Source organism: Neoarius graeffei, chromosome 2, assembly GCF_027579695.1.
Source record: "Neoarius graeffei isolate fNeoGra1 chromosome 2, fNeoGra1.pri, whole genome shotgun sequence".
In the NCBI taxonomy this organism is placed as follows: Eukaryota; Metazoa; Chordata; class Actinopteri; order Siluriformes; family Ariidae; genus Neoarius; species Neoarius graeffei.
In genome coordinates this window covers 61,877,878-61,905,130 of record NC_083570.1, presented here as the reverse complement: position 1 = coordinate 61,905,130, position 27,253 = coordinate 61,877,878, and the positions used below count along the sequence as shown (strand labels likewise).

General features: G+C 41.0%; 1 protein-coding gene across 2 annotated transcripts in view; it reads left to right on the top strand.

The window, feature by feature from the left end:
* Positions 1 to 27,253, top strand: part of LOC132881761 (DNA-binding protein RFX7) — a 52,572-nt gene that overhangs the window by 16,042 nt on the left and 9,277 nt on the right. Inside the window, exons 3-7 of one of the 2 annotated variants that reach the window (XM_060914605.1) lie at positions 16,334 to 16,419; positions 16,836 to 16,874; positions 17,016 to 17,138; positions 19,383 to 19,502; positions 19,642 to 19,723. In XM_060914605.1, coding sequence (XP_060770588.1) covers positions 16,334 to 16,419; positions 16,836 to 16,874; positions 17,016 to 17,138; positions 19,383 to 19,502; positions 19,642 to 19,723 — 450 coding nt within the window. Of the gene's footprint in view, positions 1 to 16,333; positions 16,420 to 16,835; positions 16,875 to 17,015; positions 17,139 to 19,382; positions 19,503 to 19,641; positions 19,724 to 24,952; positions 26,688 to 27,253 lie in introns of those variants that run through there. The other variant, XM_060914606.1, reaches the window with a different exon arrangement.

Here is a 27,253-nt window from a genome sequence, read left to right as displayed (position 1 = left end):
ATGATAGAAAATATTCAAGAGTTAAGCAATGGCAGATTTGGAAACTTAGATGATCATCTGCATGCACAATTTTCACAGCACGGCCAGCGAGCGTCTGATATGCGATTATTATTATTATTATTATTATTATTATTATTATTAGTGTAGCGACAACTTTTATAGGCATGTCAGCAATATTGTGGATGTAGCGATAGAGAAACATTGCGTTTCGGCCCGATACACTGAAAAGGCCTAGTTAGAACCATGTATCATATGCATATAGCTTTGAATGATTTCATGACTTGGTTTCAATTTAAAGCAAGAATTATAAATACATGCAGCCATATTTAGTTGTAATGTATTACCAGAGTTTGAAAAAGAACATTTTCATGAGTGTCCAATAAATCGTTCAGAAGAGCAATTCTAATCACCACAGAGCAATGAACCTTCTTAAATAAATTAATCCTACATTTTTGTTTGCTATGACAGCTAGGTCTGGATGATATGATAGATATTGTGATGAATTGTTTCACAATACACATTACTGACATGGACATCATGATTTTATTTTAATTAAAAAAAAAACTACAAAGTGACTGGAAGCAGCTGATATTGTTAAATTTGTACTCTTTAAACTTGTAAAATATGGTGGGGTTTTTTTAGATTTTAAATAGTTTTTAGATATTTTCTCCTTTTGGTGTTAAATTATTTTTAAAATATCAATAAATTAACTTTTGCATGCATTTAAAGCTAGACGGCCTTTCGATTTCATAAAATCGGTGAAATTTAGTTCCCTTTGAAATTTGGTCATTGTGATATGTTTATTTCTGTAATACCTAAAAAATATATCAGGCCATTCTGTGGCTGGGAAGTTATTTAATTTGAGGGGATTCCTGAGCAAATAATGTGCATGAAATCGCTCACTTCACACAGTTGAGCAGGCAGAGGAAGTCCGTGTGCACATGCGCAGGTTCACCACCACCTTCTTTTGGGTTTTACGGCAGCTGGCATCCAGTGTTGCATTACTGCCATCTATAGGTTTACTTTGACTGTGCACTGACCATTACGTCATTCTGTCGCTAAACGAACAGCTGATCACACCGAGGTGCTCGCTGACCGCCGATATTTATTAGTTTGGTCCTGCGTTTCCTTTCCTTTGCAACATAACGTCTTTTCTTCTTGCTTTCCGTTACTGTAGTTGGTCTTTCACTTTTCATTCGCGTCCTCCATTTTTCTCTCCTGTTTCAAATTTGTATCCCACAATGCCTTGCGAATGGGGAAAGCCCACCACTTGATGCATGATGTAGTATCTTGAATTGGGTCATAGTGAAGCAAGTTAAAAATAGCGGAGAATTTCAGGCCATGTAGCTCTAAATTCATTAATGGTTCTTATTTTTTTTTAAAAAAACAACGTAATAAAATTGGAAGTCTGTGATTTTGAATTCGGTAGCTTTCGGTCCACTAAACAAAAATAATTGGGTGTCAGGGAAAATTCTTTTTATGACCTAAACTTGAAAAATCTGAAAGGCAGTCTACCTTTAATAAAATATTACTGAATGGGTTCTTTTTTTTTTTTTTTTTATGCAACCCAACTGAATTGCTGGGAAATTGATCACAAACCCATACATTTGTGATAAATGTTGTGTATATATTTTGTATGAAATTTTAATGTTTGAGAGATTCTAAAGCTTAAATTGTTAAAAGAATTCATCATAAAAAATAGGTGTATTTTTATTGTATCTAAAATGGTGTGATGAACACTTTTTTTTTTTTTTTTTTTTTTTAAATAATTTTTGCCTCAGCCTTTGGCTGAAGCTTACAGAGGCACCTGTCTGTATGTGTATGTTTAACCGAGTTCAAACATGTTTAAGAATGCAATTAGCGTGCCAACCTCAGGTAGCAATTTCAGTCATGGTGTGGCGAAACTGCGTATTGACCATGTCATGTTATATAACCTTAGTTTACAATGTAATCCTCTGTGGCCGAGTGCTGTCCAGGAAAGGAACAGATTTTGCAATGTGGGTTCGAATCCTGGGGTTGACGTATTTCTGAGCGGGCCTTTTTATATATATATATATATATATATATATATATATATATATATATATAAAATAAAATTTATGTACCATAGCTTCTATCTCCCAATCAGACAAAGGCTGAGCTCAGACCTGCACAGGTCTCAAATCTATAACTTCCGGGCAAATGTGAAATGTCAATTGTAATGGTATAATACAGTCAGGTCCATAATTATTGTCACTGTCATGAAAAATAAATGACTTTCAGTTATCTGTTGTATCATTTTCTAAATCTCATCACATTGTCTTGGTGGCTGTGGCTATTTTTAACTTAAAGTGCATATTCTGGACCAATTTCGTTTTTTTTTTTTTTTTTTTAAATATGAAAGTATGTCCCTTTACACACTCATCCAGAAGGGTAATTTTGCACAAGGCCATCTGTCTACAGCAAAAAAAAAATAAAACAAAACGCGTCTGGAAAAATCCCAAGGGAGTCTGGAGCCAGATTCGTGATGTTACCTGCAGAAGCGCCAGCAGGCTGCGAGAGCTTTGCACGGTTTCAGTGCACAGCCTGTGTAGACCAAGCGCTCCCATTTCTCTCTCATTGCCCGGTCTTTTGGGAAACGATGAGTACTAATCCCATCAAGATTGGTGTTGCTACACCGTCCTACGATACATCTGTTAACCATTTTAATAATTACGTGATAACGTTGAAGAAATTTGCAGAAAATCACCAGGTCGTTTTCTCATAAACAAACCAGCGCTGACGTAGGGTTCCGAAGGAGGCGTCCCACAGATGACGTCACAAAAATCAATGTTTGCCGGGAAATTCAAATGCCAAGTTTTTTCAGAGGCGGACCAGTTCGCCTCAAATGGCTTGATTTCAACTGAATTTTTCTGTTATTGCGCAAGTTAAAAAAATCGCAGAGAATGCAGAATGTTACAGATATTTGACCAAAGTTTAATATAAAATAGAATTAGGCTACATCCACACGACAACGGCAATGAGATTTTTTTTTTTTTTTTTTTTAAGCGGGTAAAAAAAAAATCGCGTCCACATGGGCAACGGATCAGTAAAATATCAGGTACATATGACAACACTTGCTGAAAACGATGCAATACACATGCCACACCTCTACGTGCGCTGTAAGACGGTCCCATCGGAGACACCAGAACAATAGAAGAAGTAGGACGCATGCACATAAACCCCTTCTTCTAGTCTTGTGGTTGTGACGTCATCGTAAACAAATCTGTTCTACTCATCCAGACGACTTCGCAATGGCGCCGTTGCCAGATTTTTCCACTCGGGAAACCGTTCTCAAAAAATATCATTTTGGGGCACCCAAAACGCCGGTGCCGTGTGGACGCCAGGCCGAAACAATGATAAATTTTATTGGATTCACCTGAATCCGTTGCCGTGTGGACAGGGCCTTAGATTGATCTTGCTCCTGAATTTACCCGTGATATGCACTTTAAGTGCCCCAGAAATCAAAATTGTGTTTGACTTTATTGTACTACACTGTTAGTGTTTGAGACACGGATGCAACATGGAAAACATTTAATAACCAGACCTGCACATGCTGAAACCTCATATTAAAATGTACTATAGGTAGTGAAGTTTAGTGTCGGCATGTAATTTGTAAATGTGAATTAGGAAGCATGGATGTAAATCTGTATCAACTCATTAGTCCTCATCCATAGTTGGGTAAGAGCTCATTATATTCTTTATGCAGCACCTCAGAGCTGCACCAGCTGGGAGTTCAGAATGGAACATTGTGTCTACTTATAAAAGAAAAAAACCCTTTAATTAAATCTGACTTTGGTTAAATCTGACCTTTGAGTATTAAAATGAATAAAAACCTAGCTATAAATAGAGTTCACAGAACTGCCTGCAGGTGAGGTTGGAAACCCGTTCAGTTCTCTACCTGATCATGGACTTTGACAGCATACAGTTCTACTATGCCTATATACGCCTACGTGATACCATTAATAAAAACAAAGGATTGCAAGACGAGCATCTTGAAACATTATTTCTTTGTTTAAACTGATAATTTATTGATTTTTATGTCAAGAATCCTCCCACTTCCTTTACAGCAAATCAAGCATTTTTCAGGTTGCTAAAATGTCAGGCTCAGACTTGTATGAGCATTATGATCAGATTTGACCTTACTCAGTGTCAGTGAGTGAGGGCCATTGTGTGTTTCTTTTATACAGTCGATTGAAAGGTGGCGATAATTCTGGTGCTGACTGTACAGCCTCCTTATGATTGTAAAGGACGCCATCGTAATCCTGTACAACCTTCAAACTTGGTTAAGCAGGCAAATTCAAGCTGTAATAAACACCGATGCTCTCCTCACTATCTGTTACTTACTGTAACTTGCCATGATCTTGTACTGCTATGCCACATTGGACTTGCCACGCAAGCGTTCTGTACAATCCACAGTGCATGCTTGGTGCTCGCACAACCTGCACAGCAGTGCATTTCATTTTTATTAAGAAAACTAACACCCAAACATGTAATCGTGTTATCATTAGACGTAACGTGAGACAGGGCCGGTACATAAACAGCTGGGTTTTTTTTTCAGATTATCCATAGAATGCAATTTTAAATAAATTTTAGTGTATAAAGTGTGATTTCAGTGGATATCTCTGGAGTTTACAGTTCAATTCTGCGTGTGCAGAGAGAAAAATGGAGATTGATTATATAAATAAGGATGGCAAAAAAAAAAGTTGTTCCTCTGACACAATATGGATTGAAACACTTCCTAAAATAGAAGCATTACTGCCATGTGATGCAGCTCTCGAGCATTTTGAGAGGACTTTTAAAAATCCTTGAAGAAGAAGAAGCATGTTTGTTGTGAATTGGCCTTTTGACAAATTTACTTTGACTTGTATTTCATTGCAGACAGGATAAACATAAGATATTTTATGTTTTGTCTGGTCATCTTAATTTCATTTGTTAATATACATCCATTCCTGCATTTCAGGCCTACAATACATTAAAAAAAAAAAAGTTGGGATGGGGCAAGTTAGGTGGTGTAGTGGTTAGCACTGTCGCCTCACAGCAAGAAGGTTCTGGGTTCAAGCCCAGCAGCTGACGGGGGCCTTTCTGTGTGGAGTTTGCATGTTCTCCCTGTGTTTGTATGGGTTTCCTCCGGGTGCTCTGGTTTCCCCCACAGTTTAGAAGGCATGCAGATTAAGTACAATGGGGCCACTGTAATTGGCGCAAGCCAATAATGTATGTACATATATATCTTGCTGTGGCAAAGCTAATAAAATTAAAAATTAAGTATCCAGGAAAGGCGTGGTCTTTTGAGGAGCAAAAATGGGCTGAGGATCTCCAGTTTGTCAACAGATATGTGAGGAAAATTATTGAAATGTTTAAAAACATAGTTTCTCAAAGAAAAAGAGGAAGGGATTTGCATATTTCACCCTTTATGGTGCATAATATCATGAAATGATTCAAGGAATTTGGTGGAATTTTGGTGTATAAAGGGTGCAAGCTTAAGCTGAACACCTGTGATTTTCTGATTCTTCACATGGCACTGCGTCAAGAACTGTCATTCATCTATAACTGATATAACCATGTGGGCTTGGGATTACTTTGGTGAACCTTTATCAAGCACTACAATACAGAATTACATCCACAAATGCTAGTCAAAGCTTTACTATGCAAAAGTGAAGCTTTATGCTAACTGTTTCTAGAAGCATCGTCAACTTCTCTGGGCTCAGAGGCTTCTGGGATGGACCATCACGCAGCAGAAATGTGTATTGTGGTCAGATGAATCAGTATTCCATGTCTTTTCTGTAAGAAGTAGGTGCTGTGGGTTCCAGACCAAAGATGAAAATGACCATCTAGAGCAGACCTGGGCATTTTACGGCCCACGGGCCGCATCCGGCCCTTTGGTTCATTCTGACCGGCCCGCGTAAGGTTAATTAGAAATTACAAAATAAACGTATTTTCTAATTTTACCCCATGCATGGACTGAATGTGCATTGCTTTTATTTTGAAGTTGTGTTCAACAAAAACACAATGCACGTGACATGAACATGACACGAAATCCCACAAAACCTAATCCCGCGATAACTACTTCCATAATTTGTCCAGACCAACCACAAACTTGTACGTCATCCTTCAAACGGTCCAGCCAATCACATAGTGTGACGTCACCAGCAGGCGCCGGAGCCCGAGCCGATCTGTAGATCTGACGCCTACACCGAATCGACGTTGTTGGGAGCAGATCACAAGAAGACTTTAGCCCCCAAAATGTCCGCAAAAAGAAGAAAGGTAGATGCCGAATGCAGGGCTTTCAACAAAACATGGACTGCTAAGTATTTATTTACTGAAGTCGGAGATAAAGCCGTGTGTTTAGTTTGCGGAGAGCAGATCGCCGTGTTCAAAGACTACAATTTGAGTTGGCGTTATCAGACGAAGCACGCTGAGAAATACCGAAACTTGACTGATGCTGAAATGGCGCGGACATCGGAAGCTTTGCTGGCTAAGCTAGAAAAGCAGCAAGGCTTTTTTACCAAGCATCACACATCCAGGGATGCAGCAACCAAGACCAGCTTTGTGCTTTCCCACAAAATCGCTAAAAACGGTAAGCCATTCTCGGAGGGGGAATTTGTGAAAGAGTGCTTGGTGGACTTGGTGCTTTATATTTGGAGTAGAAAGACAATATTGTGATGTCTTTATTGTGTTTTGGGGTGAATGTGACTGAAAAAAAATGGTACAAACATTCACATTTTGTTAACCATTGTTTTGGGAAATTTGATTGAATAAATGACATTTTTTGTAAGGCAACCTCGTTTTTTCCACACTCTTACCAGTCTTAGCAGCTTGTAAAAACAATGTTATTTACTGCTTTATATAAAGAAATACAATTAATATTATGCAGAATTTAGTTCAGCCTTTTGGTCCGGCCCTCCACAAAATTTTCTGTTTCTCATGTGGCCCCATGGAAAAAATAATTGCCCACCCCTCATCTAGACTGTTACTAGCATCAAGTCCAAAAGCCAGTCGTAGTATGGGGTTGTCAGTGCCCTTGGCAAAGGTAAATTAGACTTCTGTGATGGAGCATTAATGCAGAAAAGTACATTGAGATTTTGGAGCAACATATGCTCCCTTCAAGGAGATACCTTTTTCTAGGGATATTTCAACAAGACAATGCAAAACCACATTCTACACACATTGCAAAGGCATGGCTGTGGAAGAAGAGGGTGCTTGTCCCCAGTAGAGAATGTGTGGTAAATTTTGAAATGAAAAATAATGGCAATGACTATACCATCCCGTTGCACACCTTAAGACCTGTTTGCAGGAAGAATGGGAGAAAATAACAGAAACGCTTCATCACTTGGTGTCTTCAGTCCCTAAACATCTTGAAGCAAGCAGTTCATGTGAGGAAACCCACCAACATCCTTGAGTTGAAGCTGTTCTGTACAGAGGAATGGGCTAAAATTCCTCCAAGCCGCTGTGCAGGACTGATCAACAGTTACCGGAAACGTTTAGTTGCAGTTATTGCTGCACAAGGGAGTCACACCAGATACTGAAAGCAAAGGTTCACATACTTTTTGCCACTCACAGATATGTAATATTTGATCATTTTTCTCAATAAATAAATGACCAAGTATAATATTTTTGTCTCATTTGTTTAACTGGGTTCTCTTTATCTACTTTTAGGACTTGTGTGAAAATCTGATGTTTTAGGTCATATTTATGTGGAAATATAGAAAATTCTAAAGAGTTCACAAACTTTCAAGCACCACTGCACTGAACGTCACCTCTCTGGTGGGGAAGGAACCAGAGTTGGTGTGGGAGGTGGAGCAGTACCAACTACGTAGATGTATTTGGGCTCGCCTCCATGCATAGCACTGGTTCTCGAACCAAACTCCTGGAGAGGGGTTGGGGACTCTCCTTTTTCAGTGTTGCCCAGGGTGAGGGGTGCACGGCAGGTGTGGGGATACTCACAAGCCCCCGGCTGAGCGCAGCTGTGTTGGAGTTCTCCCCAGAGAACAAGAGGGTTGCCTCTATGCAACTGCAAGTTGCTGAGAGGAAAACTGTGACAATTGTTTGTGCTTATGCACCAAACAGCAGTGCAGAGTATTTGGCCTTCTTGGAGTCGCTGGGTGGTGTTCTGGAAGGAGTGCCGACTTGGGACTCCATAGTTCTCCTGGGGGACTTCAACACTCGTGGGCAATGATTGAGAAACCTGTAGGGGTTTGCCTGATCTAAACCTGAGTGGTGTTTTGTTGTTCGACGACTTCTGTGCTGGTCATGGATTGGCTATAGCAAACACCATGTTCGAACATAAGGTGGTGCATAAGTGTACCTGGTACCAAAACACCTTAGGCCAAAGATTGACGATTGACTTTGTGGTTGCATCATCAGATCTGTGGCCATACGTCTTGGACACTCGGGTGAAGAGAGGAGCAGAGCTGTCAACTGATCACCACCTGGTGGTGAGTTGGATCAGATGGCGGGGAGGCTGCCAGACAGACCTGGCAAACCCAAGTGTTTAGTGAGGGTGAACTGGGAACATATGGCAAAGTCCTCTGTTCATAAGGTCTTCAATTCCCACCTCTGGAGGAGCTTTTTGTGCATCCTGGGGGAGGTTGGGGACATGGAATCCAAATGGACCATGTTCAAAGCCTCTATTGTAGAGATGGCTGGTAGGAGCTGTGACCGAATGGTCGTCAGTGCCAGTTGTAGCAGTAACCTAAGAACCCGCAGGTGGACACCGGTGGTGAAGGAAACCGTCAAGCTGAAGAAAGAGGCCTTTCGGGCCTGGTTGGCCCAGGAGTCCCTTGAGGCAGCAGGCAGGTACTGGGAAGCCAGAAGGGCTGCAGCTTCAGCAGTTGCCTTGACAAAAACCCGGGTGTGGGAGGAGTTTGGGGAGGCCATGGAAAAGGACTTTTGGTTGGCCTCAAGGAAGTTCTGGCAAACTGTTCGGTGACTCAGGAAATGGAAACGGGGCTTGCCTCAGGCTGTGTACAGCCAGGGAGGAGAACTGCTGACCCCAGCTGGGAATATTGTGGGGTGGTGGAAGAAGCACCTTTTGAGGAACTCCTGAGCCCGTCCTACACGTCCTCCGGGGAGGTGGAGTCTGAGGACTCTGGGGAAGCTTCACCCATATCTCTGACAGAGGTCACTGAGGCAGTCAAGAAGCTCCTCGGTGGCAAGGCACCAGGCGTGGATGAGGGTCGCCCTGAGATGTTGAAGGCTCTGGAGATTGTTGAGCTGTCTTGGCTGACATGCCTCTTCAGTGCCACATGGAGGGTCGGGTACAGTGCCCGTGGAGTGGCAGACCGAGGTGGTGGTTCCTCTTTTCAAAAAAGGGGACTGGAGAGTGTGTTCCAATTATAGGGGTATCGCAGTGCTCAGCCTTCCCGAGAAAGTTTATCCTAAGGTGCTGGAAAGGAGGCTCCGACCAATTGTTGAACTTCTTCAAATCCAGGAAAAGCAATGCAGATTCTGTCCTGGCCATGGATAGGTGGAGCAGCTCTTTACCCTGGCAGGGTTGTTTGGGGGGGGTTCATGGGAGTAGACCAGCCAGTCTACAGTGGTGCTTGAAAGTTTGTGAACCCTTTAGAATTTTCTATATTTCTGCATAAATATGATCTAAAACATCATCAGATTTTCACACAAGTCCTAAAAGTAGATAAAGAGAACCCAGTTAAACAAATGAGACAAAATATTATACTTGGTCATTTATTTATTGAGGAAAATGATCCAATATTACATATCTGTGAGTGGCAAAAGGATGTGAACCTCTAGGATTAGCAGTTAATTTGAAGGTGAAATTAGAGTCAGGTGTTTTCAATCAATGGGATGACAATCAAGTGTGAGTGGGCACCCTCTTTTATTTAAAGAACAGGGCTCGATCAAAGTCTGATCTTCACAACACGTTTGTGGAAGTGCATCATGGCACGAACAAAGGAGATTTCTGAGGACCTCAGAAAAAGCGTTGTTGATGCTCATCAGGCTGGAAAAGGTTACAAAACCATCTCTAAAGAGTTTGGACTCCACCAATCCACAGTCAGACAGATTGTGTACAAATGGAGGAAATTCAAGACCATTGTTACCCTCCCCAGGAGTGGTCGACCAACAAAGATCACTCCAAGAGCAAGGCGTGTAATAGTCGGCAAGGTCACAAAGGACCCCAGGGTAACTTCTAAGCAACTGAAGGCCTCTCTCACGTTGGCTAATGTTAATGTTCATGAGTCCACCATCAGGAGAACACTGAACAACAATGGTGTGCATGGCAGGGTTGCAAGGAGAAAGCCACTGATCTCCAAAAAGAACATTGCTGCTCATCTGCAGTTTGCTAAAGATCATGTGGACAAGCCAGAAGGCTATTGGAAAAATGTTTTGTGGAGGGATGAGACCAGAATAGAACTTTTTGGTTTAAATGAGAAACGTTATGTTTGGAGAAAGGAAAACACTGCATTCCAGCATAAGAACCTTATCCCATCTGTGAAACATGGTGGTGGTAGTATCATGGTTTGGACCTGTTTTGCTGCATCTGGGCCAGGATGGCTTGCCATCATGGATGGAACAATGAATTCTGAATTATACCAGCGAATTCTAAAGGAAAATATCAGGACATCTGTCCATGAACTGAATCTCAAGAGAAGGTGGGTCATGCAGTAAGACAACGACCCTAAGCACACAAGTCGTTCTACCAAAGAATGGTTAAAGAAGAATAAAGTGAATGTTTTGGAATGGCCAAGTCAAAGTCCTGATCTTAATCCAATCGAAATGTTGTAGAAGGACCTGAAGCGAGCAGTTCATGTGAAGAAACCCACCAACATCCCAGAGTGGAAGCTATTCTGTACGGAGGAATGGGCTAAAATTCCTCCAAGCCGGTGTGCAGGACTGATCAACAGTTACCGGAAACGTTTAGTTGCAGTTATTGCTGCACAAGGGGGTCACACCAGATACTGAAAGCAAAGGTTCACATACTTTTGCCACTCACAGATATGTAATATTGGATCATTTTCCTCAATAAGTAAATGACCAAGTATAATATTTTTGTCTCATTTGTTTAACTGGGTTCTCTTTATCTACTTTTAGGACTTGTGTGAAAATCTGATGTTTTAGGTAATATATTTATGCAGAAATATAGAAAATTCTAAAGGGTTCACAAACTTTCAAGCACCACTGTATGTGTTTTGTAGATTTGGAAAAGGCTTATGACTGTGTAACCCCAGGGCTCTTATGGGGGGTACTGTGGGAGTATGTGGTATCAGGGTCATCGCTACAAGCCATCCGGTCCTTGTACAACCAAAGTGTGAGCGGTGTACGAATTCTTGGCACAAAGTCAAACACTGGGCAACATCGCTCGGATCTCCACATCAAGCACAAAAGCACCACTGCACAGAGCGCTGGACAACCACGATGTTAAAAGAGCAATGAGCTCACTGCAGTCCATAGTTCGGAGCACAGGCGTCACCAATGGCAAACCAAGGCCTGGAGGGGAACTGACGCCCAGAACTGGGTTTGGAGCTACACCACAACCGGCGGACAAAACACTCAAAAATCTCAATCTACACAAATACAAAAAAGGAAAAACAAAAGGGAACCTAAAAATAAAAAGCTCCGGTGCGAAGTGGCAGCCAGAATAGGTACAGTGTACTCTCAACCAGAAGCAGAAAAAAAAGTTTAACTTGTTTTCTTGTCATAAATTGTACTTTGAACAAAAGTACAGCAAAATATGGTTGACTCTGCTTGGGTCAGCTGATTGATGTGATTTCTGGTGTTCCGAATATGTGTGTTGCCCTCTGGTTGACAAACTGTGTAATATCTTCATATGCTCTGTCTCTCCATTTCTTGTTTTTAATTGTCTTTTATTGGCAGGTAAATGCTGATGCAGGTTGTTCTATAATTAGCTCATATTGGCACACTGATTTATCAGTTCAGATTCTCCTAACTAGTATGCTGTCTTTAGTAGGTCACGCACCATATTGGAATAGTTCCATTATTGATAGTAACGAACTTTGCCTCAGATTCCTCATTACCACCACTTCATAATCCACTTTGCAGGAGTCCTGCATTTTATCTGTGAGGAAAAATAATTTGGAAACCCGTGAGAATTAGTCCTTAGAATCGGGGCAGTGCGAAATGGGGCAGGATATTTTGTTGAGTTATGAATCCTATTTCAGTTTGCTGTTGCTAAAATGCTAACCCTTCACCATCCTGGTCTCACACATCCCATAAGACTTAAGACACCAGATGCCCTGCTTGAACTCGATGGCTTATTAAAATCTCAGAATTCCTCCTGATGCTCTGTCAGGCCACTAATACAGACTTTCAGTTTTGGGTTTTTTTTTTTGTTTATTTGTTTTTTAAGCCTTCAGTATTGTGTAAGTAAAACCCAGACTTTGTATGATTTACATTGGATAACAGAGTTGGACACTTTTCCCTAATAAATTTTCTTAAACTAATGATGTATTGATGCATATCTGTCTCGACACTGAAATGAAGACCATATAAAAATGGCTCTGATTTACTGTTTGACATTGTTTCTCAAATAAACACACTTATGTGATTTCTTTAATAGCTATACAACCTGTGGCCACACATCTCCATTCATACAGTAGGCATGTCTGTGTCATGTAGCCTTTTCACACCAAGATGTTGTACAAAGACAGCCTCACAATGATTGATGGATAATTGCCTGTTCCATGTCTGTAAAAGGGGACTGTCTTCCTGTCTGTCAAATTCACATGGATGTGGACCATAGAAGTGTAGATCATAAATCTCGAAGCCCTGACATGTTCAAAGACGTTCTCCATTCATCCTCATTGTTCAGATCAATCCATGAAAGCTGACTATGAAGACCACAGTAATGAAGGAAGCAAATTATTCACCCATCACTCCTTTCAAATAGGTAGTATGTTTTGACCAGTCTAGTCAGTTGTTTATATTGACTGCTCATTGGTTGACAGTTCTAGACCGGTTGAAGAGCGGTGGTTCCCCCTAGCAACATCGAGACAAATGGAATAGGAAGCGCTGAAATGAATTCACTCTCACAAACCAATCGAAACGAGCTGAGGCGGAGCTCGTGCTGAAAAGATGTGCTGCCAGCGTGCCAGCATTGACATGCGTTCTTGCTGTCCGGGTTTACATGGCAACCAGCACACAGCAGCTCACGATTTGTTTATTTGGATGCCGGCACATTGTAGTCCTCTCTTGCCTGATAATGTGTGCTCTCCCTTCAGAATTTTAGAACCTAGAAAATCAAAGTTAGAATAGTGTTAAGTGAAGTTTGTGCATAAAGCAAATGATAAAAGTTGCTATGCTGTCTGTTGAGGTGAAATCAGTTGATGGTAAACCAAAGATCTTAAAAAGAAAAAAAAAACCCACAATACTGTACGAGGACCTTGTACGATTTACACATCAGTAAAAGCTTATGTGCAAGATTAAAATTAAATTAAATGGGTAAGTGGAATAAAACATTTTTGCACAGACTATATGTGAACTCAAAGGCTTATAAATGTTAATTGTGGGGATTCAAAAAGATCCAGGACAGTTTATAGTCCTGACCGGGACATGCTCAACCTTCAACTTTACCTGAGACTATGAAACAGACAAACAGTCATGCAGAGTAAAAGTTCTTAACTCCAGTCCTCAGGACCTTGTTCCCTGTATGGTTCTCCCTAACCTCAGTGCACTTGGACCAACTTGCTAAAGCGTTAATAATCAGTCAGTACAGTTTTTGGCAGTAGGGAACCCTTTGAACTGTGCAGCCCAGCAAGGACTGGAATTAAGAACTCCTGGGTTAGAAGAGCAAAGATGAGCGGTCGTACTTTGATATCTCAACAATCTCATCTCATTATCTGTAGCCGCTTTATCCTGTTCTACAGGGTCGCAGGCAAGCTGGAGCCTATCCCAGCTGACTACGGGCGAAAGGTGGGGTACACCCTGGACAAGTCGCCAGGTCATCACAGGGCTGACACATAGACACAGACAACCATTCACACTCACATTCACACCTACGCTCAATTTAGAGTCACCAGTTAACCTAACCTGCATGTCTTTGGACTGTGGGGGAAACCGGAGCACCCGGAGGAAACCCACGCGGACACGGGGAGAACATGCAAACTCCACACAGAAAGGCCCTCGCCGGCCACGGGGCTCGAACCCAGGACCTTCTTGAAGAAAATGAAACCGTTGGAACAAGATAGTTTTTAGGGTCCAGTCAGTTACTTTCCCCAGTGAGTAACAGAGTTATTAAAGCACTGACACCTGACAATAATGATGACACTTAGCCTGTGTCCACACTAAGCTGGGTAAATCTTATAACTAGGGCTGTCAATTGATTAAAATATTTAATTGTGATCAATTGCATTATTGTCCATAGTTAACTCGTGATTAATCGCACATTTTTTTTAACAATCTGTTCTAAGTGTACCTTAAAGGAACAGTCCACCGTACTTCCATAATGAAATATGCTCTTATCTGAATTGAGACGAGCTGCTCCGTACCTCTCCGAGCTTTGCGTGACCTCCCAGTCAGTCAGACGCAGTCAGACGCGCTGTCACTCCTGTTAGCAATGTAGCTAGGCTCAATATGGCCAATGGTATTTTTTGGGGCTGTAGTTAGATGCGACCAAACTCTTCCACGTTTTTCCTATTTATATGACCAGTGATATGAAACAAGTTCAGTTACACAAATTGAAACGTAGCGATTTTCTATGCTATGGAAAGTGCGCACTATAATGACAGGCGTACTAACACCTTCTGCGCGCTTCGGCAGCGCATTGATACGGAGCTCAGATATCAATGCGCTGCCGAAGCGCGCAGAAGGTGTTAGTACGCCTGTCATTATAGTGCGGACTTTCCATAGCATAGAAAATCGCTACGTTTCAATTTGTGTAACTGAACTTGTTTCATATCACTGGTCATATAAACCTATGTAAACAGGAAAAACGCGGAAGAGTTTGGTCGCATCTAACTACAGCCCCAAAAAATACCGTTGGCCATACTGAGCCTAGCTACATTGCTAACAGGAGTGACAGCGCGTCTGACTGACTGGGAGGTCGCGCAAAGCTCGGAGAGGTACGGAGCAGCTCGTCTCAATTCAGATAAGAGCATATTTCATTATGGAAATATGGTGGACTGTTCATTTAATGTCGAGCCCTGCATACACTGCTCCAAAGAGAAAAGGAGCTTTATAGTTGCTATCCTACATGTACATATTTAAGTCTACCCTATTGTCAGTCCATATTTAAAAAAAAAAATCACCTTTGTACTTCTTGGTTGGGTCTTTAACAGGAGTTTATTGCATAAAGCTGCTAAATTTAGCTTGTTCCCTCAGAAAATGTTTGTGTGCTTCCAAACCGTGTTTCAGAAAACCGTATAAACACAATAGTATCGACAGAGAAATGTGTTTAAATAAAGTCTGTTTTCTCAGATTTACCTGGATTTGTGTGGAAAAGTGTACCATTTATGGTCTGATATCGAGATCATATCATCATCGTGTTGCCCAGCTATAGTCAGCAGTAGAATGGCATTGTATGAATGAATTTGGGCTTGCACAGAAATGTTTTTACGGGTGGGGGGTTTTTTTGTTTGTTTTTATATTTGTTTGTACTCATGATGTCTTCTGTATTATTAGTAGGCATGTAACAATTCACCCAATTCACAATTTGATTCGATTCACAATACTGGGTTCATCATTTGATTTTTCCCACAATATTTTTGAAAAAAAAATTAAGTTAACAAAATTTTATTACCAAAAAAAGCTAATTTATTTTCTTGTTCTTTATCAACTTAGTACGGAGCCGTAGAGGGGACATGGTGAATAAAAAAATAACAAAACGTGGGAACGACTCGCTAAACTTAGACTTCCTTTTGGTAAATTAAAAAAAAACCCTTTTGTTTCATTTCATATATAATATAAAATACGCTTCGTGTCAAAGTAATGATGGCTGTCCTTTCTCTTTACTTAGCTGAGCGGTTCTTGACGGTGTGGAATAGGGCTATTTACTTATTTATTGCTTGATCTCAAATACATTAAGAAGGCAAGACATTGCACTAATTTTGACAAGGCACACCTATTAATTAAAAAGCATTCCAGGTCACTACCTCATGAAGCTGGTTAAGATAATGCCAATAGTGTGCAATAGTCTTCAGTATTGTTCTACAGTGTAGAAAATAGTCAGAATACAGAAAAGTCTATGAATGAGTGGGGTGTACAAACTTTTGACTGGTAGTGTGCTTAATACGTGTTGCACAATTTTCAACTAGGAAAAGAAGTAACTTTATTTCAATGTAAGGAAGAGAATCTCTTATTAATCTTTTATTCTTCTCCCCTGTTTTTTGTCTTTATCATACAGCAAGATGTTGAGAAGTTTACAGACATTGAAAAACTCTACCTCTACCTTAAGTTGCCTTCTGGTCCTAGCAGTGGTAATGACAAAAGGTATGTTCATACTTGAAATAATGATTATTCTGTAGTTGGTAAATGGTGTAATTGCACTACGTTCATCTTTCATTCCCCCTTTTCTTTTTAATTTACATTTTAGCTTATGTTTAATGTCTCTTATCTTGCACATGCCACTGGCTTTATCATGGCTGTTTGTTATGCTCTCCTTACGTGCGCACACAATCTGAATACCATCCATCATAAATGTAGTGATATTTCTGTGTGGTCTTTCCCCCTGTCATTCATATGCTTTTTCCATTACTGTATGAATCTTCATAAACTTATCATGCCACTAAAAACAATATTTTGCGAATTTTTTGGCACTGCAATACCCAGCATCCTGTGTTTTGTCATTTGTTTCCCCATATCTGTTCATCACTGCAATCCCTAATTCTCACCATGATGTCCAATAGGACTGAAAATCAGAGGGGGTCTACAAGTCCTGCAACATGGTACTAAAATTTTACAACTCTATTTAAGTCAGAAACAAACTCAAAACAGTTGTCTTGTCATGACATATAAACGAGACCTTCAAGCAGAGACAAATTCTGGATTCTGGAAAGCCATTTATTTTTCCACTGTTTGTCTTCTAGTGACCAGAATTCCATGTCATCCAGTCGGACCCAACAGATGTACGCTTTCAATTGGATTCGGAATCACTTAGAGGAGCACCCGGAGACCTCACTGCCAAAACAAGAGGTGTATGATGAGTACAAGTAAGCGTAATTCATTTATTAGCTCACATTTCTTACAAGTTGTGATGTTATGACCCCGATACAGAATTATATGGCGGCACATTTAATGTCAGAACTAGAGAACGTATAAATGCAAAGTGAAAAATATAAACCTGCTCACTCGCAAGCACAAAGAATTGTGTGTGCGTTTATCATAATATTTGAACTGTGTGTTTTTTGGGGTTTTTTTTCTTTCCCCCTTGATTTAATAGTTGTTGTCACTCGCCAAGTGGATTACCTTCAGCCAGGCTTGTAGTACTCGAGTCCGACTCGTGCCCTAATTTTAAGGACTCGTTACTTGACTTGGACTTGAGCACTGATGAGTCGGACTTGTGTGTTAGCTACATTCGGACTCGTAAATTGGAGACGAGGACTCTGAGTTGTTGTAGCATACCATAATAATTTGGCATAAGATATTTATATCTACATTAAATTTTGGACTAATTTCATGCAAGAGTGTCACACCTGCGAGCCTTGGCGCGTGCATCAGATAGACTCTCAGGTGTGCTCTGGACAACACGCACTCCAAGCGGACTCTCGCCTGCACCATAAACGACTCACACCTGCACAGGATTAAGGCGCAATCAGCGCCACCTATATAAAAACTGTGAAAACGCACTTACCTTGTGAAGTATTGAGTTGCATTGCTGACACATTACCGAGCCTTATTTCCTTGTTTGGTTTCCTGATCCCTGATTTCCTGTTTCTTGTCTTCGATTCTGCCGAGTCTACGATAGCCTGTTTGTGCCTCACTCGACCTATTGCCTGTTTTACGATTTTGCCTGCTATTCTGGATTGTTTACCGTCTTCACTTGTATTAATAAACACACCTTCTGCACTTGCATCCATCTCCCAACCATCTCTGACCGAATACTTCACACTCCCTGATAAAGAGAAGCACATTCACCTGTTCATACATCATGTTCAGGAACAAACTAATGTTAATGGCGCTAAAACAGCCACCATCAAATGGTGCGGTTGGAGTCTTGCTCTCGGACTCAACTTGGATCAATAGTGGACTCGACTCGGACGCGAGTCAAAATTTTTTGTAATGACTTTGACTTGACTCGGACTTGAACACTGGGGACTCGAGACTGGACTTGGACTCGAGGTTTAGTGACTCGATGAGAACACTGCCATCAACCGCTCTCTCTGCTCGAGTGAAATTTTTTACATTCGACTTTTGACAGTTTGGGGGCGGGCTCATCTCATTTCTGTCACTGAGTGCTATTGGCTGATGGCTTCTGGTTTTGTAATTGGCTGTAGTCCACATCATTTTATCTGAGCAAAGTGGTGCTGTGTTGAAACAGTGGACATGGCATGCTTGCGAGTGCGATATTTACACGTGCAAAATATTGAAACTTGCAGGTTTATATTTTTCACCTTGCATTTTAATGTCCTCTAGTATGCTGCCATTAATGTGCTGCCATAGAATTATGGGGAAAAAATTAGAATTTATTAAGATGGCATATTTTGTATTGAATGAAAAGGAGACTTTTATGAAATGCACACACCATGATAGAGCAGGCACATTGAACTGAAATGTGTAAAGATCCTTTTACATAATATTTCTTGTTACAAGGATCCAGTGAAATGACTGAGTGGCAACAAGTTGCCTTTTAATGTTTAACTGTTAATGAGTATTTTTTGGCTATAAATAAGGCAATACAGTCAGTTTTATTTCACTGTGGCATTTCATGTTACCACTCTTGACTATAGCCACTAACTCAAGTGACAAGCCGTGCTTTGAAGTTGAAGCAGGAAGATGATTTACACCTTTTTTTTTTTTTTTTTACAAGCTAAATCAAGCCAGAAAAAGTAAATAAAATGATAAATCTGAGTCTGTGAAAATGCCTGCTTTTCTCTGATCTGTTGAGCTGCTTTTAGCTAAATAATAATCTGCAACAGGAATCTCAGTGGATCGGGGGGTTTTATTTTATTTTATTTATTTTTAAATCACCTCTGCTGTAATAATTTTCAAGTGCGCTGTTCAGTCCATCATAAAGCTTTGCTGAACCACGGTTCTGCCAGTTATCAACCCCTATTGTAGAGGATAATGTAGCTGAACATTCACTTTGATCCACTCTGTGGTTACCATTAAACTAAGTGGGTTTTATTTATTCATGATTGTGAGACACCCTGTTTGTGCAAGAGACATTTGATTCCAGTTTACCTTTCTAATTTCCTTTAAGTACAGTTAATTATTTTTTTGGGTTTATATTACAGGAGCTATTGTGACAATCTTGGCTACCATCCTCTAAGTGCTGCTGATTTTGGAAAAATCATGAAAAATGTCTTTCCAAACATGAAAGCACGTCGTCTTGGAATGAGAGGAAAATCTAAATATCCTTTTCAGTCTTGAAAGTCCAGAAATCCATTGCTGTCTAGTGTGTATCTATGACATCTAAATGTTGTTGCAGGTCTATATAGTGATATTTAACCAAAAACCTTTTTTATGGTATGACACTTAACAGCTTCTCACATACTGTTATAGTGGACTGAGGAAAAAAGCTTTTGTGCATATGCCATCTTTGCCCAACCTGGACTTGCATAAATCAGGAGATGGGGTAAGTGTTAATCGGCCTGATCCCAGAAACAAAGGTGCTTTTCCCCTAATATCATATTTATCAAACGAGGAATTGTCAGATTTGTGGAAAAATTGGGGAAACTTTTTTTATATAATGACACACAAAGAACACAAATGTACAGGGTTATTTTAGATGCAAACTATTATTTAATATGTTTGATCATATATTGCACAACGCTTTTTAAGCACACAGCTTTGGTGATTGTCCTCTACAGCTCACTGTAAATAACATAGTAGCATAAGAGTTACAGAAAACAATTCAGTTGAATAGCACTTGTACCACGTAAATATAGTTTGTAATTATAAAGAGACGAAAGCTAAAAGTGGTTAAAGGCTATAGGAAGGTAAAAAAAAATCATATACTGTATATTATGCGTTTACAGCCAGACCAGCAGACTGTGAGAGATCTGAATGGTTACTGGTATCCAAAGCAAAATAAAAAATTGCTAGTTCATCAATATTCCACAAAATACAGAAGCCAGAGAGAAGTTATATACTCTCTGTCCTTTTTGGAAGCTAGGAGAGGTAGCTAGCGAAGGTTACTAGTAACAGATACTACTAATTAACAAGTGTTAATTATGATTTACATATTTTGTCCTTAGTTGTATTTGAAGAAAAAATAGTGTGCAAGCCTTTTAGTTTTTAGTTTATTGAGGATCGATTTGAGCTCCCTTCTGCATTGCCTTGCTCTTTTCTATGCCTGAGTTGTTGCTCTGTGTACTCTGACTTGAATACATATATCATTGTGTAATTGTAAATAATGTGTAAAAAAAAAAAAAGACCATCTAATTAGAACAGCCTACCCACAGATATCTGCCCTTAAGCCAAGAGCGGCAGACTCAGTTACTTGGGTAATGGGCCGTATTACACTTAGTCCAATATCAGGTGGGCCAGACAAAAAAAAAAACCAACTGTTCAAACACATAGAGCGTGCTGGGCTTGATAGGGCCAGATTGCATAACCATGTTCTAGAGTTACATGGTTGTAACTGTGGGTGCAATTGGTAATTAAGTGATCAAACTCATTGAATCAGTCTCATAATTAAATCAGTCTCATTAAATAATACCATTAATTTTAGTGCTTAATAATAAATTACCAAACAGCTAAATTATGGTATATTCCAAATTATTATGATCACTTACCATATTACACAACTCATATGCACCTTGGAATTCTTTGAGGTTGGGCGACTTCAAAAATATCGGAACACAAACACAGTTTCAATAATTAATTGAATTTATTATAACAAAGATAAAATGAATAATGGCAGTTGAAATATATATGATATACTTTGAGCGTGTGTGTGAGAGAGGCCTTATGACCACGTGTTTCTAAGTACAGCAAGAGAGTTAGCTTTGGTTGCTAATTGAGATGTGTTTGTGTGTGTGTCCACGTGGTGTAGACCTTGTGGCCTAAGCAAAAGGTTAGCCTAGCTTGCTAACGAGACAGAGAATGCTAGCTAAGGTGTGTTTGTGAGTGAGAGGCCTGGTGACCACGTGTTTCTAAGTAAAACAAAAGAGCTAGCTTTGGTTGCTAATTAGACAAAAGAATTAGCCGTATGTGGCTAGCTAAGGCCCAAGGATCCTACCTCGTGGAGTTAAGACAAAAAGTGTGTATGTGAGTGTGGAGGAGGGCCGCCACGTGTTCCCTTGAGACAATACACTTAGCCCTGGATGCTAATGGGACAAAAGAATTAGCCGTAGGCTAATTTCACTAGCTTATAACAGTACTAAATCCACTGAAATCTTGATGCGGTCAAAATACGTGTAACAATGAAATTAAAGTGTTAGACAGGAATAAGAGAGAGAGAGAGAGAGAGCATGCAAAGCCTATCTATTAAACAATTAAGAGATCAAAATAGAACAATGATGGAAACACAAAATCAGTGTGCACACTTAAACAGTTCCTGAGTTTAAATTAACACTTCTTCATAAAACTAATTCCTAAGACTAGTTTTTATGCCCAAATGCCAGTCTTACTTCAGTATCTCGTCTCTACGCGAGATTATGAGAAGATGTTCCGAGACTTTTGGAGTTTCACCGTTGTGGAGCACGTGAGTCGATTCCGTGGAAAGCAGAAGATTTCTTGGTCCGACGCGTGATCGCTCATGATGAAAAGAAAGTCTCTGATCAGACAATGTGTACACGCTTTAATTAGAAGGATCCGGTCGCTTCTAACATTAATTAACTGCTTGGGCTGCAGTCCGTACGTACGTATAATGAATAAATGAAACTGGTTATATTCAATCCGAGTCAAATCGCGCGATTCCAGAGTCTACCATGGCCAAAGGTGAAAGAAAAGCGCGAAACTCTGATTCTTGAAGAAAAGAAAAGACGTCTTTATCTGGTTTGCTCGGCGGAGCAAATCCTCTTTTTGCCTGCAGACCGCTGGTCCAGACGGAAAGAGGAAGTATGGCGGATTTCCGGGTCCCTTATGGAGTCGTGGAGGAAGTGACGTAGATGATCCCGCCCACACGTGACGTAGGTCAACACGGAAGTTGGCTGATGGGAAATGTAGTTTCTTAAAGAGACGGGCTGTTGTAGTTCTTAGACGGACTGTACCTACAATCCCCCTTTTGGTCTCAGGGGTATGATGGAGTCGTAGCACTGAGAGCACAGTACCGTACAGTCCACATGTCCATAGTCCTTGAGGTAGCCTTACTCTGTACAGTCCATGGTGTCCTGTGAAAACTGTGTAAACTCATGAGTTCCAGTAAGGCAGTTGGAGGCAGAGGCATTTGGGCATATAATCACTCTAACTAGGTCAAAACCACATCTATAAAGAAACATTGAACATGAAACATGTATACTTCATTTCTTGCGTAAAAAAAACAAGAAAAGAGAAGGAATGAGGGAAGGAAAGAAGTATTAGTGCTTGGGTTAGTAAGCCTAATCTTCTGGAGAAGTAATAGCAGCGGGTGGTCTGGCCAGAAAGCGTCCGCTACTGCGGCTAAAGCTGTCAGGGACGCAGACCATCTTATCCAGCTTGGCGTGTAATGTTATGTATTTGATGTGAAAATGTGACTGGGAATGTTGGTGTACGTTTATGGGTGAGTGAGGCGTACAAGCTAGGTGGACAGGATGGGCCTAACTATCGTCCCCCCCTTTTTGGAGTGAGGACTGTTCAAAAGGCTTGATTTGATTGTTCTGGAAATCGATATGAGGGCGTTTGATTAGGCCTGGATGTCCTAATGCGATACGCGATGGGGGACAGTTTTCCTACGATCGAAAGGTCCCGACCAATGTGGTAGGAACTTTTTGAGACTTCTACCAGTTTGGTAAAGTTACAATATAGGACTTTGTCGCCTATTTGATATTCGTGATGGGAGGCTTTTCGGTCGTGGTAGGCCTTTTGCCCTTTTACACTCGCTTCTATTTATCTGTTGAGGGGTCTGACCTCTTTTGTAACAGTTCTTTAATCTCAGCCAACTGGGCTTTTAAAGAATCCAGCTCTGAGTGGAACTCACCAGGTTGGTCTGAGTCACTGTGTCGGTCATCTCTACCCCTACGTCTAGAGCTACGGTCGGAACGCTCCTGCCGTCTCTGGCCAGAGCGGGGATGACGGTCTTGCTGCCAACCACCTTGTTTCCTATGACCCTTTTCATGTGATGGGCGGTTGCCATAGTCACTGTGGACTTGCCCTCGGTCCCTCCTGGCCTTACCTTGCCGATTTTTCCACTCACCCTGGTGATGGCTCGGCAAGGGGCGGTTCGGTCCGGGATTTCTCCAGGGGGGTCCCCCTTTTGGAGCTTCGCCTTCTTCTAAGGCTAGCGGGGGCCCGTCTGCATCCTGGAGCCTAAGGACTCTGGGTTCATCATTGTTTCTGTCTGTGGGTTTGACAATGGTCTCCCAGGTCATTTGGGCTAGTTGCCTAATTTCCCTCATTGAGTGGAAACCCTGTCGACACGCTAGTGTGACGTGAGTCCGCACACTTGGGTGGAGGTTATGTAAGAAGATGGATTTGAAGCCTCTATCTTCTTCCAAGCCTGGTGCGCTACTAGCCTGGAAATAGGCAGTGCGTAGCCGTCTATAATATTCACGAGGCGCCTCAGACCGTTTTTGTTTGATTTGTATAGCACACAATGTCGCGGAGGTTTCATCCATGTACGGCGCATATTCTTCCCTCATGTAATTGCGAAATTTCGAATAACTATCGCGAACGTTTGTGGGTAGCGTCTCTAAAAAGGTACGAACGCTGCTACTGGAGGTCTTCCAGATCAGTTTGAGTTTCTCTCGCGTTGTGGCTTTCGGTAGGTCCATCAGGCATCGGTCAATTTCTCGTAAATCATTTACGTTGGTTCTTTTATTCTCAGGATCGAATCGCTCAACATCGTTGGCAAGTAGGTCAATTTGCCGTAAGCGAAGAGTTTGGTGCACGTCCTTGTGCGGCCTTCTTGGCTCTCCTGAGTACTCACTATCTAAGCTACTCTGGTGTTGTTCCCGTTTCGCACTAGATTCATAGCCTGATTCATCCGAAGATGGATCAGGGATACTGTAGCACACTGACCTGGGTGTGCTATGGTCCTGGGCTCGGGATGAGCACAGTATGGCTCCACCCTGGCTAAACGATGAAGTCGTGTAGCGAGTTGATGGAGTTTGGCGGGGTGTCTGGTCCTCGACCAGGTAATCTACGGTGTCCGGTTCGGACGCCTCTTCCCGCTCTGAGCTTCGGTGCATTGTTGGGGGTCTTTCACGCCCCTCGTGCTCTTCTTGGGGGGTCTGCTCCTCAGCAGCCCTCTTGGCAGCCTTTTCAGCTTTCTCTAGCCTTTCGGTGCAATCATCAAGGGAGGTTCTCAAGAGCTCACGCTCCCTATGTAAATCATTATTATCGGCTGCCAGCTCAGCGTTGCTGGTGGTCAGCCTTTCAACCTCTCCGCGGAGGCGTCTGATTTCTGAATCAGTATCTTAGAAGTATGACAGGAATAGCTTACCTAGTGCCGCTTGGACACTAATAGTTCTCTTTGGATCTCTCATATGTTTTATGGCGCTATCTATGTTAATCTGGCATTCACCCTGGCTCATGCTCCTAATGTTTGCTTTTTCGGAGGCAGAGCAGTGAATGAGGTCTGCGATGACGTCAAAGAGAGACACATCTTGAACGTTGTCTTCAGCTTCTGAGACACGAGGGGATGCCATTTTGCTTAGGTTGGATATTGGATGATCAATTAATCAATGAGTTAATTTATTAATTAATTTTTATTAATATTAACTATGTAATTAATCAGTTGATAAGGTTTGTTTTGTTTTACAATGCTATCTCTTGTCCGAAGTTATGAATAGATTATTAGTATTTGTGATATGGTTATCATGCTACTGTTAACCGTCTAACACACCTGGGGATATACCTTGGCAACCGCTGAATCAAACTGGTAGTTTATCTGTTGTTGCAACAATATTCAAGAAGTCACACCAATCGCCTCACACGGGGCACCACTGTAATTTGTAGGTGCAATTGGTAATTGAGTGATCAATCTCATTAAATCAGTCTCATTAATTAATACCATTAATTTTGGTGCTTAATAATAAATTACCAAACAGCCAAATTATGGTATATTCCAAATTATTATGATCACTTAACGTATTATATAACTCATATGCACCTTGGAGTTCTTTGAGGTTGGGTACTTCAAAAATATCGGAACACAAATAAACACACAGTTTCAATAATTAATTGAATTTATTATAGCAAAGATAAAATGAATAATGGCAGTTGAAATATATATACAAATATGATATACTTGATGAGCGTGTGCGCGCGCGTGTGTGAGAGGCCTTATGACCACGTGTTTCTAAGTACAGCAAGAGAGTTAGCTTTGGTTGCTAATTGAGATATGTGTGTGTGTGTGTGTGTGTGTGTGTGTGTGTCCACGTGGTGTAGGCCTTGTGGCCTAAGCAAAAGGTTAGCCTAGCTTGCTAACGAGACAAAGAATGCTAGCTAAGGTGTGTTTGTGAGTGAGAGGCCTGGTGACCACGTGTTTCTAAGTAAAACAAGAGAGCTAGCTTTGGTTGCTAATTAGACAAAAGAATTAGCCGTATGTGGCTAGCTAAGGCCCAAGGATCCTACCTCGTGGAGTTAAGACAAAAAGTGTGTATGTGAGTGTGGAGGAGGGCCGCCACGTGTTCCCTTGAGACAATACAATTGGCCCTGAATGCTAATGGGACAAAAGAATTAGCCGTAGGCTAATTTCACTAGCTTATAACAGTACTAAATCCACTGAAATCGTGATGCGGTCAAAATACGTGTAACAATGAAATTAAAGTGTTAGACAGGAATAAGAGAGAGAGAGAGAGCATGCAAAGCCTATCTATTAAACAATTAAGAGATCAAAATAGAACAATGATGGAAACACAAAATCAGTGTGCACACTTAAACAGTTCCTGAGTTTAAATTCACACTTCTTCATAAAACTAATTCCTAAGACTAGTTTTTATGCCCAAATGCCAGTCTTACTTCAGTATCTCGTCTCTACGCGAGATTATGAGAAGATGTTCCGAGACTTTTGGAGTTTCACCGTTGTGGAGCACGTGAGTCGATTCCGTGGAAAGCAGAGGATTTCTTGGTCCGACGCGTGATCACTCGTGATGAAAAGAAAGTCTCTGATCAGACAATGTGTACACGCTTTTAATTAGAAGGATCCGGTCGCTTCTAACATCAATTAACTGCTTGGGCTGCAGTCCGTATGTACGTATAATGAATAAATTAAACCGGTTGTATTCAATCTGAGTCAAATCGCGCGATTCCAGAGTCTACCGTGGCCAAAGGTGAAAGAAAAGCGCGAAACTCTGATTCTTGAAGAAAAGACGTCTTTATCTGGTTTGCTTGGCGGAGCAAATCCTCTTTTTGCCTGCAGACCGCTGGTCCAGACGAAAAGAAGTATGGCGGATTTCCGGGTCCCTTATGGAGTCGTGGAGGAAGTGACGTAGATGATCCCGCCCACACGTGACGTAGGTCAACGCGGAAGTTGGCTGATGAGAAATGTAGTTTCTTAAAGAGATGGGCTGTTGTAGTTCTTAGACGGACTGTACCTACATAAGTTAAAAAGACGTCTCTATTAGCTTTTAAACAACACCAGACCCACATTGCTGCAATCTGTAATGCCCAAGTAACAGGTTGCAGAAGCCAGGCATTTTAGCCATCTTTATAGTTTCCTGTTAAAATGATGCCTTGTGCTGCTACTTTCCTCATGCAGTTCAGTCGATTGTTTTTTTTTTTTTTCCCGGGTCAGAGACATTTTATTCAGTCAAATTCTTCGGGGAATTTATAAATATATTTATTTATTGTTGAGGCATAGTGAACCTGTTGTACATTTTGTTTACAATATTAAACCTCTGTTAGTAGCCATTTATGTTTTATACAGAGAAAAATAGTGTTGTTTAATCAGAAATTTTTAAAAAAGGAGTATTTTCAGTCTTTTTTTTCCATTCAAATTTTGTTCACAGTATTATGAGAATTGATATCGTAAATTGAATCAAACCATTACTGGAGTGTTCACCCACGCATTCAGGATTTT